We start from the raw sequence: 16,297 nt of genomic DNA on the forward strand, positions 1-16,297 counted from the left end.
CACGTGGGTGCTCTTGGTAACCGTAACCTCTGGCCAGATCAGGCAGGAGCCCGTTGCTGTGCCTGTGGCACTTGTTTTCAGCTGCAGTCATCTGCAATTTTGAGAAGCTTTTGAAAGTTCCTATGTACTAGAAGACCAATGTGTTTTCTGTTACAGCCTATTTATTCCATGAATTCCAACCCAAAATAACCCCAGATGACATCATGGCCTGAGCAGCAGCTCACTTCTCTTTATATACCAAGCCTTAAAGAATTTGCTTCTTTATCTGAGCTGCTATCAGGTGAGGTGACCTTATTGCAGTCTACAACTACCTGAAGGGAGGTTGTAGCGGGGTGGGAGTCAGCCTATTCTCCCAGGCAACTAGTGATAGGACAAGAGGACACAGCCTCAAGCTTTGCCAGGGGAGGTTCAGGTTGGACATTAGGAAGCATTTCTTCTCAGCAAGGGTCATTAGCCATTGGAAGGGGCTGCCCAGGGAGGTGGTGGAGTCACCATCTCTGGAGGGGTTTAAGAAAAGACTGGACATGGCACTTAGTGCCCTGGTCTAGTTGCCATGGTGGTGTCAGGGCAATGGTTGGACTCGATGATCCCAGAGGGCTCTTCCAACCTGGTTGATTCTGTGATTGTGTGATTGCGTGGGTTCCTTAGTTTCACACAAGCAGCTGAGCCCATCTGGCTTTGCACCATAAACTGTGCCACCACCAACTCCGGCCGTAAGCGTGGTGAGAAACAGAGCACCCAAAGCAGGCTGAAGGCAGGAGAGCTGCTGAGGGCAGCTGAAACACAGGGCTGAAGGCAGAGGCCCCGATGCTGCCTTCGAATACAGATAAAATGGGATTTAATATTGTAAAGAGAGGATGCCAGGCAAGTCAGAGAAGTGTCTGTCAAGGAGTCCACGTAGTCTGGGGTTTTCCTCTCGAGGAAGCAGTTCACTCCGAAGACAACCTGCAGAGCAGGGAATGCTTCCTGACACCTCACGTCAAACTTTGGTCAGGGCTCATTTGTAGTGCAGCGTTTAAACTGCCCCCAGATGTTTTTTGTCTCTTACAAATCAACTGACAGCCAGAGGCAGGGGTAGAGCAGCCATATTGTGGTTTAGGTACGCACACAGCAATGCACTTTAAATACGACACAATTAAGAGTGCTGCTAAGAGGCACCAAAGGTTTCTGGGCTAATGTAGAGCAGAGATAAGATTGTCGTGATCTCCTAACCCAACTGGACATGTGGTGCAGAGCTTTGTACCTCTGTGAAACAGATTCAAGCTATGAGATAGCCTGTGAGCTCGGCTATGCAACGTTTTCTTATTGTTATGTAAAATGTGCAAAGCGTATACACTTCTTTCTTATCTTAAATTCTGCTAGAAGAAAATACTGAAAAGCTTTGAGTGGCAAAAAGTCTCTAAGTTCAATAATAAGCAGCTATTCTCTGGGCACTGTGTCCTCTGAGACTCAGGTCCAGGAGTTTAAGTTCATTATTTAATTCTACTTACTGCCAGCAGTTACAAAAAAAATAGATCTTGTATGTGATTGATTTGTATTGTGTTGCTACTTGAATAAAAGAATTTTAAAGATAATGCTAACCATAGCCATATACTGGACAGGCCCATTAAAAATAGATATATCTTTTAAATTTTTTTTTTTAAGAGTGAAAAATCAGGTACATTTATGACAAAATAAGGTTAGTGGATTTTTTAGGACTTTATGTAAGTTTTCCCAGCCTGAGGTTAAAATCTATTTTTAATATTTTATACAACAAGGAGTAACAAGAAGCTGTGAGAAATGTTCTCTGCAACTAATTTTTCCTAGTTCAAAGAACTGAGGGGCTTGATTGAGAATTCTGTATCCCAGAGAGGCGGCGGGGGCACGGGGGGCCGGGCAGTGGGCTCGGCCTCTTGCTGTTCTGGCACCCACCACGCGTAGCTGATCACTTAGCTCAGCTTTGTTATTGAGTGTTTGATGTATAACTTGTTTTGGTTATTTGCAAAAGTCTTCTGGGACATTGCTCTTCCCAGACTGTGTGAATCTTTCGCATTCAAACTGAATAAACATACCAAAGGGTTATCACCAAGAAATATTATTTCAGAAAATACTTTGCAGTGCCACCTCCCAGTGCACTAAAAATGTTACGGGATACGATCACCAAAGTATAGGTTTCATTTTTTAATAAATTCAGACACATTAAACTTCTAGCCATTATTTACCAAGCCCTTAATTCAGACCATGTTAATTTTTTGAAAGTTCCCCCAAGAGCTAGAATTTTAGGCCTCGATGTGCCAGCAAATGCTGAGAGATAAATCCACCCTTTTTACTTCTGCTTCCAGCTGCTGTAGGAAACCTATTTTTGTCAGTAAGAAAAAATATATATGGCTCACTGGATGCCATCAGTTTGAAAAATCAGGGAGGTTTTCTTTTTGTCTGAGAGGAGCAGAACTTTAATGGCATCCCAGCAGAAATAAAGCGCTAAGCACCTAACCCTGTGCTTGGAAAAGTCAGAGGGTGAAGGCAGTTCCCTTCAAACACGCAAATTCCAGGCAACCTTTTAAAATAAACTTTGAAGGGAAAACAGAACGCTAAATAATCACGTAACAGGGATATCAGAATGGTTGATGGGGGTGTTTTTTTCCTTCCCTAAATGATTTTTGAATTTAACAAAACAGTTAAAAACATCCCTAGGTCCAAGCACCTCAATTATCCGGGTTTGAAACCTTCTGCGGGTAATAGGTGATGAGGGAATTGTTGTTTTGACAGCCTGTGTTCCCAGGAATACGTTGAGTATGAGAGTGACTTATCAACTTTTTAAAGTGAATAAACTTCCTTGTTTTTTCTTTCTAAGTTCCATTTTATACGCTTAAGAAACATCCAATTTGTAGCACCGAAGGAAGGCGGCACACCGGGCAGAGCGCTCTTCGTAACGTGCGCGTGTCCAATGTGCTCCATTCCCCCTGTGGAACTCCTTCGGAGAAAGTTCTTCTTTAATCTCTGAAATACAACGGATTGTTCTGTAAGCGCCAGAAGTGAGAAGTAAAATGTCATTAAGATGCTGATTTTAGAGAGATCACAGAAATATCTTCAATATTTTCGCAGCATTTTTTGTCTCCTGGACAAGATATAACGCCCTCTGATAATGTGTGTTTGGGGAACGGACCCATTCAAAAGTGAATGGTAACTTCGAATGTTGCTTATCTGTGTTTGTTCAGAGCGTGAAACTGTCTTGATTCGTTATCTTGAAGCAGTGACCTAGGGATAAAAGGAACTTCATTGTCACGCAGAGTCCCTTGAGCCTTGTTTCTTTGGTGCAACGTTCTGTCAAACTGAGACGGCAATAAATTAACCCTTATTTCTTTAGGAGATTTATGATCAAAAGTCAGATGGAGGTTAAGACTCCACTTTGGCTCACGGTTTATTTTTGCATCCTGGAGTTTGCCAGTGCGTCTGTATTCTCTGGTGGAAAGAGGCTGCTGGGAGCCCAGGATGGGCTGGGTTTGCTCTGGAGGTGGCTGCAGGGTGCTGCTTGGCAGCCGGGTTTGGTCGCGTGCTCTGCTCTGCATTCACATCTCTTGTTGATAGTCTTTGCTGTCAGAAAAAAAGAAAAAAATATTGAACGTGTAATGGGCTTCATAGGCCATTTCCAGTGACGGTGGATCAGTGATATGGCTACGAGAGAAGAGCTGGACCTATCGAATACCAACTCAAATGTCTTTTTCTCCTCAAGTTAGTTTTGCTGTCCCTAAAGCTGACATTTTATGCAGAGTTTATAATTTATTGCTTGGATATATGGAATATCCATTCATTTTAATCTTGCAAAATACTGCATTGAAAATTTTACTCTACGTGAAGTTGGGAATTGTTTTTAAATTGGTGAGTTTTAAGGTAACTGTTCTAGACACCCTTCAGTAAAAGAATCTCTAAAAGAGAGTAAATTCTGATTTGTAAAAAATGCCAGACTACGAAGTTTCACTGCTTGCAGCTTTTTATTATGATCATGTTACTCCTGGTTTGAGCAAGGTGCCTCTTGAGTTTGTGGTGTGATGGACTTTTTCTGTGTTGAGAAAGGCTGGGTGTTACCTGATAGGTGCTGCCTTGGGTGAGTGTTTGTCAATATATCCCTTCCATGGAAAAGGTAGAACAATACAGAGTGACCCCTAATTAACACCAGTAGCCTTAATTTAGACTTGCCTTTAGTCACCCAGAGATGATTTATGCTTAGAAATTATTCAGGTTTTACAGGGCAGTGATGGTTTCCTGGGGACAAGAGACAAAGAGTAAGGGTCGTAATAGGGTGACGTGTGGTAGTTAGTGGCTAGTAATTAAAAGGCTTTAATTACTGTCACTTCTTCAGTGGAAAGTTGCGCTCTGATTCACTGGCTCAGAAGGCGAAGGGATGTGTTGCGCAGGTGGGAAAATCCAGCGTTTGAGATGGATTGCTGCTTCCATGAAGTTGTGTTTGCTAGTGAGAAAGGTGCAGGGAATACTGCAGCACGGTAAAACGTTAAAAGAGTGTGTGCCTGTTATCAGCTGACTATTTTTGTGTAACACAGAGTCTCTAATCAGGTTTTCAGCTGTGGCATTAGGTTCTGCATAAAGATACAGGAGGTATATTGCTTCTAGGAGTTTCTAATCTACCAAGTCAGAAGGGGAAGGTGTCAGTGGTAGTTATTTCTATACACTTTTTATTACATCAGCAACACTTTCCCTGCCTGACCCACTACTAACAGAGCTGGCCCCGGCAGCCAGTTTCTTAGGGATATGTAGTATGAGTGTAAGATACAGAGCACTTACATCGAAAAAACTTATGTAGAAGAAGCTGTATTTAAGCTCTGGGGGTTGTAATTCATGGCAGTGGGCACTTACTGAGTTATTCCTTCAGCAATCTTTGCTAATGTTGTTAGAATTGTATTTATTGTCTTAATCTGATGGACATAACCCTCACTTCCCATGTGCGCGTGTATCTCGGCATCCTCCTCGGGTGAGGACCGAGCGGTGGCAGGCGTGTGACGGCGAGGAGGTGTCTCAGGCACAGCAAAGACCCAACAGCCTGACAAATACAAACGACTGGAGTGAGTTGGGAACTTGCATCTGTTGAGGTGCTGTAACTTCCCTGATACAGTGAAATGAAGATTTCTATCTAGTGAATGGGAATGAATGCCCAAGGGAGGAAACACAGTGTGAAAACTGACATTGCTTTTCTCAGTCTTTTTTTTTTTTTCAGATAATTAATGTTTTGAAGCATTTCGTTCCCATTTATCATAAGCACGTCTCAGAAACATGCTGCGTATGTGTAATTTGTTTTATCAGGCACAATATGCCCGTATATATTTCATAATGTGTGAATTGTGTCTAAGTGCAACTCCAGAAGGGATAATTTCAGCAAAGAAGCTTGAGATAGATCAGGATCTGACAGACGTGCTGTGAAAATGAGGAGAGCTCGGTGAGAGATGCCACCGGCACGCTCCCGCTACCCTGCATCTCCCTAGGCCATCTTTTAAAATTCCCTTTTCCCTTATGCAAAACAGAAGGTCAATATTTATCTCGGGACTCATAATAACAGCTACCACAGCAGGAAAAAACCTGTCTTTTGAGTGCTGAAAAAACTCAGCGATGTGTACATCAAAAAAGTGTTACTGTGAAGGTTTGCACTGTTGGGGACGCGTCCTTTAGGCACCTTCTATTTTTGGATGTTCAATTTTGCAGGTCACTGATTGCATCTGCTAAAGAGAGCCTGTGCCTCTCCCGACACACAGGCCTGGATTCAGCAGAGTATTAAGAGGCTGGATCGGGATTAGGAATCTGATGGTTTGCTGAATCTGGGCCACAGCCGGTGTTCAGGAGCAGGGGCTGGCAGGAGAGCGGAGCTGCCCACGCCCAGGACGCTTCTTGGAGGAGGGTGTCACAGCGATGCTCCCTAGCACCATGGGCCACCGGCTATTTCTGAGCAACGAAATGAGCTCAAAAGCCACCTATGGTTTAATCATCTTGGACACTTCACAGCCCTTCAGAATCATCTCTTCTAGGATCTCTGATTCTTAGCTAGTTTACCCTGGATGATGTGGTTCCTTCCCCTCACACTACCATGCTCACAAAGGTGTCCAGCTTCCCACGTTGCTTTTGGACCCTAAATTGTGAGAAGGATGTCCTCAAAGCCTTACGGGTTGATGTATTGATGCAGTCCTATTCAATAAGGTCTAATCCTGCTGCTTTCCATAACTGCTGTTAGCATTTTGTATCTGCCACGTGTTATAGTGTCTTCTCAAAAACCAGGACTTACTCCTGCACTGTCGGGTCTGTGAAGTCTGTAAACTTTTGCAAAGTGTTAGTGTTTAGAGAGACTGAAATGGATAATGGCGTTTTGGTGTAGCTTTGTAGCCTTCTTTTTAGTTATGTTCCTAAGACTTGGGAAGGACCAGAGAAACCACATCTTTGATGGGTATAGATCTTTCTGTATGCATGTATTAGAAGAAGGTATTTTCATCTTAGGGAAAAGGTTTCTTTTGCATCTCAGAAAACTTTCTGTGCCTTATTTTCTACCTTTTATTGTGTAGACGAGATGAATTTGAGTTTATGCTGAACCTTTGTGCTCAGGTTTTGCTGGGACTAGTCTTTCTAGACTTGACCTGCAATATGCATCCAGTGTGGGTGTTCTTGCACACGTTTGCTATACGCCCTTTTACTTAGACACACATTTTGTGCTCTCAGCAGCTGTGCGGCTCCCGGTTGCGTGTAACCAGCCAGCAGTTGGATAACCCATAGCTCAGTTCTCTTTTCTGCATCCAAGCCTGAAGACTATTTTTATGATACTATAGTTCCGTTAAAAAGCTTGGTAATTCTTTTGAGGTTTTGGCACCATGAATTAATGTTGCTATTCAGGAAAGTAGTGAGTTCACGTCAGATTCCTGCTCTTGCCCTTAGGTCAGATCTGTGACAGGCGGTGGGTAGGCACCACCTTAAATCTAACAACTTGTGTTAGTGCTCAGAGTGTTTTGTGCTTTACCCTTAGCTCTTCCTTGGTTGAGGTGATTAAAAGATGCCTGTTGCTGTCTGTATGTGCAGCATGCTTCATTAACAGTGATTTATTTTGGAGTTTAGCAGAATTGGCACTGTGCAGCACACCGATGTGCAGCAGAAAAACGTGAGATGATTGCTAAGGCTCGCTTCTTGCTGCGGCTGCTGCAGTACTTGGGGGTCTTAGGCATGTTTTGCAAATTTTCCTTCAGAATATTCACCAGACTGTGAGTTCATATAGTGTAAATTATACCTACAAAAGTACTTTTTGCATTCTGAAATGTGTCCGTATACCTTAGCCTTAGGTTTTTCATTCCTATTTTGTGTTTTCAGAAGTGCTAATCATTAAACACCCAAATGGAATTACTGACAAAGGGCCATGCCTACTAATTCAGAAAAATTCACCACAAATATTTCTACTGCATGCATCTTTGTTTTGCCTCATACCCGACTGCAGTCAGAGCTCTGAGAGTCAACTTTCTCTGTCAGAATCCAATTACAAACAAAAGTGCCTTTCAAAAGAATTTGCAATGGATTCATTGCCAAAAGTAAAGTTAAAAAGACATCTCCATGTGTGTATTGGCACTGTGTTTTCTAATGGGATGCACTTCTAAGCTGAAGCACAGCTATCATTTTCATCTTGAAAAAATAACTTGTGTAGTGCTGAAACTACATAGGCTTCTTTCTGGAAATAAAATATTAAACTTTGCAAATTTTCAGGCGTCTTATATTCTTCTGAAGCAGTGCAAAACCCTGTGGGACTTGATAGTCAGAAAACTTTTAGAAATGGGAAGGATCTTTTCAATTATATGTCTTTTTGCTCACGCACAAATGTTGCCTTTCCTAAAGTTGTTGCCATAAAAAGTCGACGTGTTTCGACACTTTTTACACGGCTCTGAACAATGGGCCTGCTGATATGAAGAGCAGCTATGTTTACGGAAAACATTTTGAAGATTGGACTCACTCACATGTGAAATAGGGAACTATCATGAGAAATGAAAATGCAGCCGTACCTTGAATACCACCGTGTTTTAACCTTAGGAAAATATTTTTAATGGTAATCATTTAATTTACTTTTCACTACTTTATATGCTAAGACAGGCATTGTTTCTCTTTGGGAAACTTTCTGTTAACATATTAGCCCGCCCCTCAGTTCAAGAAGGACAGGGAACTGCTAGAGAGAGTCCAGCGCAGAGCCACAAAGATGATTAAGGGAGTGGAACCATCTCCCTTCTGAGGAGAGGCTGAGGGAGCTGGGTCTCTTTAGCTTGGAGAAGAGGAGACTGAGGGGTGACCTCATTAATGTTTATAAATATGTAAAGGGCAAGTGTCATGAGGATGGAGCCAGGCTCTTCTCAGTGACATCCCTTGACAGGACAAGGGGCAACGGGTGCAAGCTGGAACACAGGAGGTTCCACATAAATATGAGGAAAAACTTCTTTACGGTGAGGGTGACTGAACACTGGCACAGGCTGCCCAGAGAGGTTGTGGAGTCTCCTTCTCTGGAGACATTCAAAACCCGCCTGGATGCGTTCCTGTGTGATATGGCCTAGGTAATCCTGCTCCGACAGGGGGATTGGACTAGATGATCTTTTGAGGTCCCTTCCAATCCCTAACATTCTGTGATTCTGTGATTCTATGTATCAGTAGAAGTCAAGGCGTGGGTTGGTGAGCGGGTATTGCAGGGCCAGGGCTCAGCTGGCAGCCGGGTCTCCAGGCACCTATTTGCGGTGCTGCTCCTGGGAGGGCTGTTGTGGAGCCACCAGGAAGATGGTGTTTCTGAAGCTTTAATGTTAATCCAGCAATAATAATTCTGGGCATGATGACAGAATGTGGTACTATATATGCTAGAGCCTCTTCTAGGAATATATCCTAAGGTAATTATTACAGGGTGTATCCTTCGGCTATAAGCACATGGAGTTTCCATTAACATCGATGGAAACGCCAACAGGAGTCAAAGTGCCATGTACAGACAGTTCATTAACAGCAGAAGCAACTGTTTCCATTCAGATAGCTGAAAATTTTTATTTGAAGCACATGCGTGACCCTCTGATGTCTGCTGCTTCTCTGGAGTATGTTTTGAATAACCAAGTAATAGGGAAGACTTCAAACTTTTTCCCTGGACGTAATAATTAACTGTGTGTACTAAAAATGTATATTTTCAGCAGGGCTTTTATTTTTGGCTGAAAGTAAGACCCAGTGATTGTGTGAAAACATCTTGGGAGGAAGGAAAGAGCCTGCTATTTTTAATGCCCTTATAAGCTAAAAATTAATTTACATTAGTAATTTTGAAATGTTTTGTATTAGTGGTTAAAATGCTTAGAGAAGCATGGTTTCCTAAGTAGAAAAAAATCAGTTCGCAAAAACCACAAAGTGGCCTGAATTTTTCCCAAAGGGGTGGCGAGTCAGGAGAAGCTCTGATAAGAGGAGAAGTTGCAGTGGTGAGCAGTAATAAAGTGAAGACTATCAAAGAATTTTCTTGCATCTGTGGAAAACTTAGGGAATAAAATGCCAAACCAACAATCTCAGTTCAAAGAGAGTATCAGGAATGTGATACAAACAGTGCTAGGATCTGCAAACAGGCCAGCCATCTCCATGGTCCTCTGTGAAGCATTGTCCCTCATCCCCATCAAGTCTCCAGAAGCACCATCCTCAAAGCCTGGGGAGTGGAGGCACTTTGCTTGACTTTGGTCAGATCTGAGGTTGTATATTCCTATTTTTTTTTAACTGAAAGGTAGATACACTTTCTTACCATCAGCACTGCTTACAGACAGCTGAGAAGCCAAGTGCTGTTGTTATTAATCCACACAGCAGGAGTGATTTTTTGGTCAGCCCTTCCACACCCTGGCAGCTCGCAGATGGGTCTGCGGGCGCTTTAGATGGGTACGTGAAGTTGATAAGTGCTATACCTCTTGTGTTTTTAATTAGGTATCAAAGGCTGTAAGTGGTTGTTCTGTTTCAGTCCCACGTAGCTTATTGCAGAGACTGAGGAGAATAATCGTAAAGCATCGCAGTGCAATGAAGAGAAGCCTTATAAGTGACACGATGGGCTTATTGATGGGAATAATACATGGGAAAAGGAGAACACGAAAGAATTTCAGTAGCTGCTGGTGAACACAAGATTTATCTCAAATCTCACTTAAATTAGTGTAAAACCAAGAGTAACTTGCCTTTGGTAGCAATCTCCTATATAGGTGTGGTTATAACCAACAGAATTTAGTGCTTAGAGGAAAAATAGTATTTGTCTATGTGTGAAGGCTATATAGGGTAAACAAATATGTTTCTTGAGTTCATTACAAACACAGAGAGTGACTGCTTGAGTTTGTCAATCAATATAAAGGTCTATGATGACATTTTCCTTCAAAAATTGATAATTAATACTCTAATCATTCACTTAAGTTGGTACTAGTTTTCACTGATTAGTCCTTCCTGCTAACCCCCAGCTAGCCTGATCAGCCTGTATGAGAATAGATGAATATATTCAATTAATCTCTACCCCCTTCAAAGTTGCATCTTCAGATCAGAAGGTAAAGATTCTTAGTCTTCTCAGTGTATTGAACCTGACTTTATTAGAAGAATCTTATCAATTTTAACTCACAAAAGCAAGCAGACACCTCTCATGATACCCCTTCACAAGCTATTAGTCATGCAGTTTGTCTTGTAAGCATGAAGGCCCCTTAACTTCCAGCCTTCAGTGATATGAATAAATTATAAGAATGTGTGTCTGACTTGATTTATTTATTTTTAATATTTAAATGCCTGCTCTGGAAATGGTTCCTTTCATTAAAAGAGGCATTTTTTTTCCCCTTGGGTTCCGTTGGCGGGGGATACATTGCAGTGATAAACTGAGAGAGTATTCAAATCGCCTAGTTAAAAATTTTAACTATTTCCATGTTGTAATAGAGAGAGAGGAAAAGATGAGGTTTCACCTGGAGATGTCTTAAGGGGGGGTTTTGGTAGAATTTTAGGGCAATGAGAATGGGGGGTGAAATGGGAAACGCATCCCCCTTTCCTGAGCAAGGTGGGAACATTTCCTAAAAAGCATCACCTTGCGGAGACAGTGTCCATGTACTGGATGATGTCTGTAGAGAAAAGTAGGAGTAATTCTCATAACTTTCCTCTTAACTGTGATCTAGAGAGTTAACTAATTACACTTCAGATTACCCCAGAGAGGCAGTGAGTGAATCTGCTGATGACAGAACTGAGAGACACAAGAAATCTCACAACACCCAAGTGGAAGCTGCAGATAGGAGGTTACAGTTTGTAGTCCTCATCTGGTACCCAGCGTACTTAGACCCTTGCAAATCACTCCTCAGAATGATTTTAAATGAAACGTTTAAAAAAGTTTCTTTGTTGGTCTTCAGATGCAACTTTCCTGGGAAGAAAAAACAAACTGTCAACAAAGAGAAGGAGCAGCAATCCTAAGTCTCCCTGTAATCTGTCTGTTCTCTTTTGCAGATTAAAGGTCGCCTAAAATTTCCAAGGAGCCCCGTTCCCTTCTGTAGTTACCGGACTCGTCTCCTCTGACCTGGGAAGCTGAAGATGAGGTTGCTATGGGAACTGCTCGTGCTGCAATCATTCATGGTGTGCCTTGCAGGTAAAGTGTCATTTTAAAACGTTTGATTTAAGAATGCCACTGTATTTCACACCAATGCAAAGTGCACCGCGTTTGATATGCCAGTGATGAAATGGCAAAATAAGTCCCTGCTCCATGACCGGCATCACGAAAGGTTGCTGAGCAGATCCAGCTGATGCTCTTAACAAGCTCCTTTACTGTTGATCAGTGTCTCCCCAGCAGAAGCGTAACGTTTCAAAGGTCTGCTCTACCCATTCCCAGTTCAAAGTTGCAGTTGATGAAAGTTGTTTTTCTATCTTCTGTGCTAAGTGTTTCAATGCTCAATTAAACCTCTGTGGAGTATAGCTTTACATCCCATTAAAGCGGTGTTATGTTACAGCTAAGACCTCGCTCCATTTAACAAATAATTAGAATAACATATTTTAGCAATATAACCATCTTCTGTAACTGCCCTTGTTTAACTTTTTCTTCCTGAGAGTTGCAATGTTTTGAGCCTTCCCAGCAAAAGGACATTTCTGAGGAATGTGCCTTTTTCCTGGAGCTGAAACAGTTGTTGGACGATGTTTCAGGTTTGCAGAGGGTCAGCAAAGCTTGCACCAAAGCCTTCCTGACCTTCTCGTGCACAAGGACTTGCTTGTCGGCTGCTACTCGGTGGGCTGGGGGAACCGGGCTCACGTCGCTCCACCCACGCCTCTGCGGTGGGACCTGCGATCACACCGGGGCTGTCCAAGTCTGCTTTGAGTCTCTCTCTCTGCTGTTGAGCTATCGTTGATTATTTCTTCCTTGAATTTGTGTTGTTGTTATTTAACATGTGGTTTGTTCTGGGGCGGTGGTTACGTTTTAATTAATGCTTGTCACCTTGGTGTTCGTCTGGATTGCTCTAATTTAGCTGCTGCTTGGCGCTCAGAATGTTTTACTGCTTTGTTTAGTAACTCGTGCTTTCTTCCCCTTTATATGCACACATCATCAGGGTTCTTTTTCAGCATTTTAGCTAATAGCAAACTACTTATAATAGTGTTTACTTTCTTCTGCTTAGCTCTACTGAACACAAAGCCACTTTTATTCCGGTGCTTATGGGTACCTATTTTTGAAATTTGGTTCCGAGTCTTTCTAAATGCGCTATGACAGTTTCTGAGCTGGCAGAAAATTGGATGCAGAGAGATTCTGCAATGCAGTGCCACGCGTGTTTCAGGAACTGCAACCCTAGAGAAGTCAGGCTGCGGGAATACGTGATGTACGCTACTTTATTTTAAGCAAACGAACGAAAGAGTGGGAAAACAAAAAGCATGCAAAATACTTTTTTTTTTTTACTGTAATTTCTACGCTTCAGATATCTATTGCAAAATGTTTAGGGTCAGCAAAATAAAGTTTCAGGAGAATGTGTTCAGGGAGTTGTCCTTATCTTTTACATCTGTTTTTTAGACAAATGCATCTCGTAAGCACTGGCTTTCCCCACGCTGTTCTGCAGCAGCGTTTTTTCTCATCTTTGCAGTGCACTGAGTATCTTCAGGTCACAGCATCAGTTTGTCCTGCTGAGGGAGATTTAATAGACTTACAGGGAGGGGAGCGCCAAAAGTTTTGTGCAGAAATTGTGAGTGAGGAAACTGTTTCATTTTGCTGAAAGACTTAGTCATGTAGTCGTTTGGGCTGACTTCTTGCAACAAGATTTAAATTTGGAAGTTTGTGTCTGCCTGCAGTGTTGTACGAGCCAGCTGTAGGCACGGAAGGGATTTTGCTGCGTGTTACCACAAAGCAGGGCTAACTCCTTCGGGCGCAGTGCTGATGGCGAACTGCTCGGGCTGCTCCCCAGACCTGTGCGAGGGTTTTCCGTAGCGCTGTGGTGTTATGGACTACGTGAACACACTCAGATCTGGCTGTTAAGTATTCTGTCTGTATGCCTTGTGTCGTCTTGTTCTGCATCGATGCGCTCTGCAAGGCGGGAGGATGTGACCATAAAGTAGTTGATTTTAGTAGTTGCTATTTAGCAGCTCCACGCAAAAGGCGCAAAGCTGTAAAACAAAAGTTCATAGACAAACCTTCAGCCCTTCTTAATTTTTTATTTTTATGTTCTATTTTTTTTGACCTAGTTTCAGGAGGCTTGTTTGCATCTGCTGGTAATTATGCTGCTCTTGGAGAACTTCAGCTGTTCATCCCAAGGAAAAAGCTCAAAGGAGGCTGCTGACTTCCCGAGCTGCGTCCTGCCCGGCAGCAGGGAGGCACGGGGGAGCCTGAGGCTGCCCACTTCTCCTGGGGCACTGCTCCTCCCGCTGCCCTGCACTGTGGCTCTGCTTCAAGGCTGTCCAGCAGGGATGGAAACGTCCCTTCTGTCGACAACAGAGAGTCATTGCTCTTCAATTCTTAAATTCTAAATTTAAACAAAAAAGTTAGAAAGTAATATTTTATTTTCATGTTGATTAAACCATTGACCCATAGCTGAGGAAAAAAAATTAATAATTGAACTATACCAAGACAAAAGAAAGGTAAAAATAGGATGCAGAAAAGTTATCTAACAACCCTCCACAGTGCCTTGTGGACCCTCAAATGGCTGGGAAGATGTGTTAAGTATTGAGTTACCTGAGAAAATCAGCTTAAACCTGAAAATTGAATACTTGTATTTAGTTCTTCTAATCAGTGTCAGCCACACAGCCCAGGTATCACTCTCATCTTTGTCTCTGCCACAGAGAGCAGCACATCTGGTGGAGGATGAGCTTTTTTTGTGTTGCCCTGTCAGAACTCTCCGTGGAGGTGAGCAGCCCCGCTGTCCCTGTGCAGCAGTGGCCCCATGCCCCTTCGGCACAGCCGCTGAGCTCCAGCTACTGCCAGTCCCAGCAGCTACTTGGGCTTTTTTTTGTGTGTGTGTGTGTGCTTCCGAAATGAACATCTGTTCACTAGAAATGGCATGCAAACTTCCAAACTCGTATCATTCAAGCCATTAAACAGCTGTCAAACCGAAAGCACTGGGAGTATCCAAACGTGTCGTTAAGGGTACCGCTTCGCCGCCGCTGCCAACGTGCCAGGAGAAAGATGTGCCAGAGCTGTTCACAGTCCGCATGGGATATTGCTATTGATTTTACGTACTGGGGGTTCAGATATTACAGTTCTTCACAGCAGGATAAAACATTCAGATAGAAAGCTAGATCAATCCTGGGACATACTTAACCAGCTATCTAGAGGTGCAAATCTGCTAATAATTTCGGGAGCTATCCAGCCTCCCTCAAACAGGCAGCAGCGCATCTAAAGGTCTTTCCGAGCTCACCACCCCCTTCCAATCCATCACCCAACCTGGGACCATGTTTTTCAGACTGCTTTTCTCACTGGTTGTTCTGAGGTCACACTGATAAAAACTAATGATGCTTTCTTTGGACTTGGTAGTTGATGTATATCAGTTCAGGGTTTCTGATTATATTTTCAAGAGTCTTTTCTTCAGGTGTCAGCTCTGGGAAGCAGTAACTGCAAATTATTCCTTTGGTGCCAAATAACTCTGATTTGTTAGGGCTGTCAGGTTCCTTAAATAGCAGTTGTGGCGGTGATAATTTTAAGTTTTGGAGAGTAAGATGAGAGGCAGAATAGGCCGTGAAAAATAACACACAGCTCTTCAAGTCATGACTTTGTTAACAAATGCTCTCTTGGGCATCCCCACATAGCTGTCGTATACCCTGAAATGCATTTGTGTACAGCCTGGGGACAGCGATGGGGAAACAAGACATTGTACAGGGTGAGCCGAAGTGACTTGTGTTAATGAAGATGGGACATAGTCCGTATGCCTGTAATGTGCTGGACAAGTATGAAAGGAAATTTTCTGTATTTTTGTGACTCTTATGCAATTCTTTGCCTCATTAACTTCCTGTAGCAGTGAGTTTCACTGTTGAAGTCATATTTGCATGTTAATGAGCTGCAGTCGCATAGATGCGTTAGCCGTCTGAGTGTGCATATGCATATTTTATAGTGTAATTTAACCCGTGAAGATCCACTCACATTTTGACAGAAAACAAAAAAGGGACCTTGTAGCTTTTGAGAAGTGTTCCTGCTCTGCTGTGTCCTGCGTGTGATTGGAGTCTGGCTTGCTCTCCTGCCCCCAATGTCCATCTCTGCTTTTTCTTGGAGGCTTTGGTTTCTGGCCTTCTGCTTGTTCTTGCCATTTAAAAAGAAAGCTCTCCGCTCACAACAAACACACCAGCCAGCAAGACCGGCCCTCCTTTCTTCTTAGCAAGTACCACATAAACATAATAGCTAAAATAAACAAATTTGTCTTGTAGCTCTATAATAGTGCTTCTGTTTCAACAAGTTTGTTTTGTCAAAGGGAAAGTGCTATTGCAGCTGTACGTGTTCAACGCTCCTGGAGGGGTGACTGAAGCAGCTCCAGAAAGCCCAAGCCAGAATACAGAATCTAGTATTTGTTTTACACTGATTTGAATGAATAAGGGAACGCTGTTCTTTCTCTCTGCTAACTTGGCTTCTGCATGAAGCCTCCCAGCTGTGTAAGCCTTTGTTTTGCAACAGATTGAATGGGCTGTACAAAGATTGCTGGCAAGCTTTTAGTGGAACATGGAAGGTGATCCTGAGCGTTAGAAATACCTGTGTTGCTCCCCCATAGTAGTTTGTATAGGTCACTTTGCAATTTCTGTACACGTCTACACTCTGTTGTGTGAAAAGCTAGTTTCACAGTTGTCCAGGTATCCAGAATTAGATATTAGCTGTATTGCCTGTTATAGCTGAAAAGGT

General features: G+C 42.8%; 1 protein-coding gene across 1 annotated transcript in view; it reads left to right on the forward strand.

Annotated features, from left to right (window-relative positions):
- Window positions 1–11,557: 11,557 nt before the first annotated feature.
- Window positions 11,558–16,297, forward strand: part of LOC137668280 (contactin-4) — a 148,884-nt gene continuing 144,144 nt past the window's right edge. The window contains exon 1 of the mRNA XM_068409683.1: window positions 11,558–11,596. Coding sequence (XP_068265784.1) covers window positions 11,581–11,596 — 16 coding nt within the window. The 5' untranslated portion in view covers window positions 11,558–11,580. The remainder of the gene's footprint in view (window positions 11,597–16,297) is intronic.

The sequence above is a fragment of the Nyctibius grandis genome, chromosome 10 (genome assembly GCF_013368605.1).
Source record: "Nyctibius grandis isolate bNycGra1 chromosome 10, bNycGra1.pri, whole genome shotgun sequence".
Classification (NCBI taxonomy): Eukaryota; Metazoa; Chordata; class Aves; order Nyctibiiformes; family Nyctibiidae; genus Nyctibius; species Nyctibius grandis.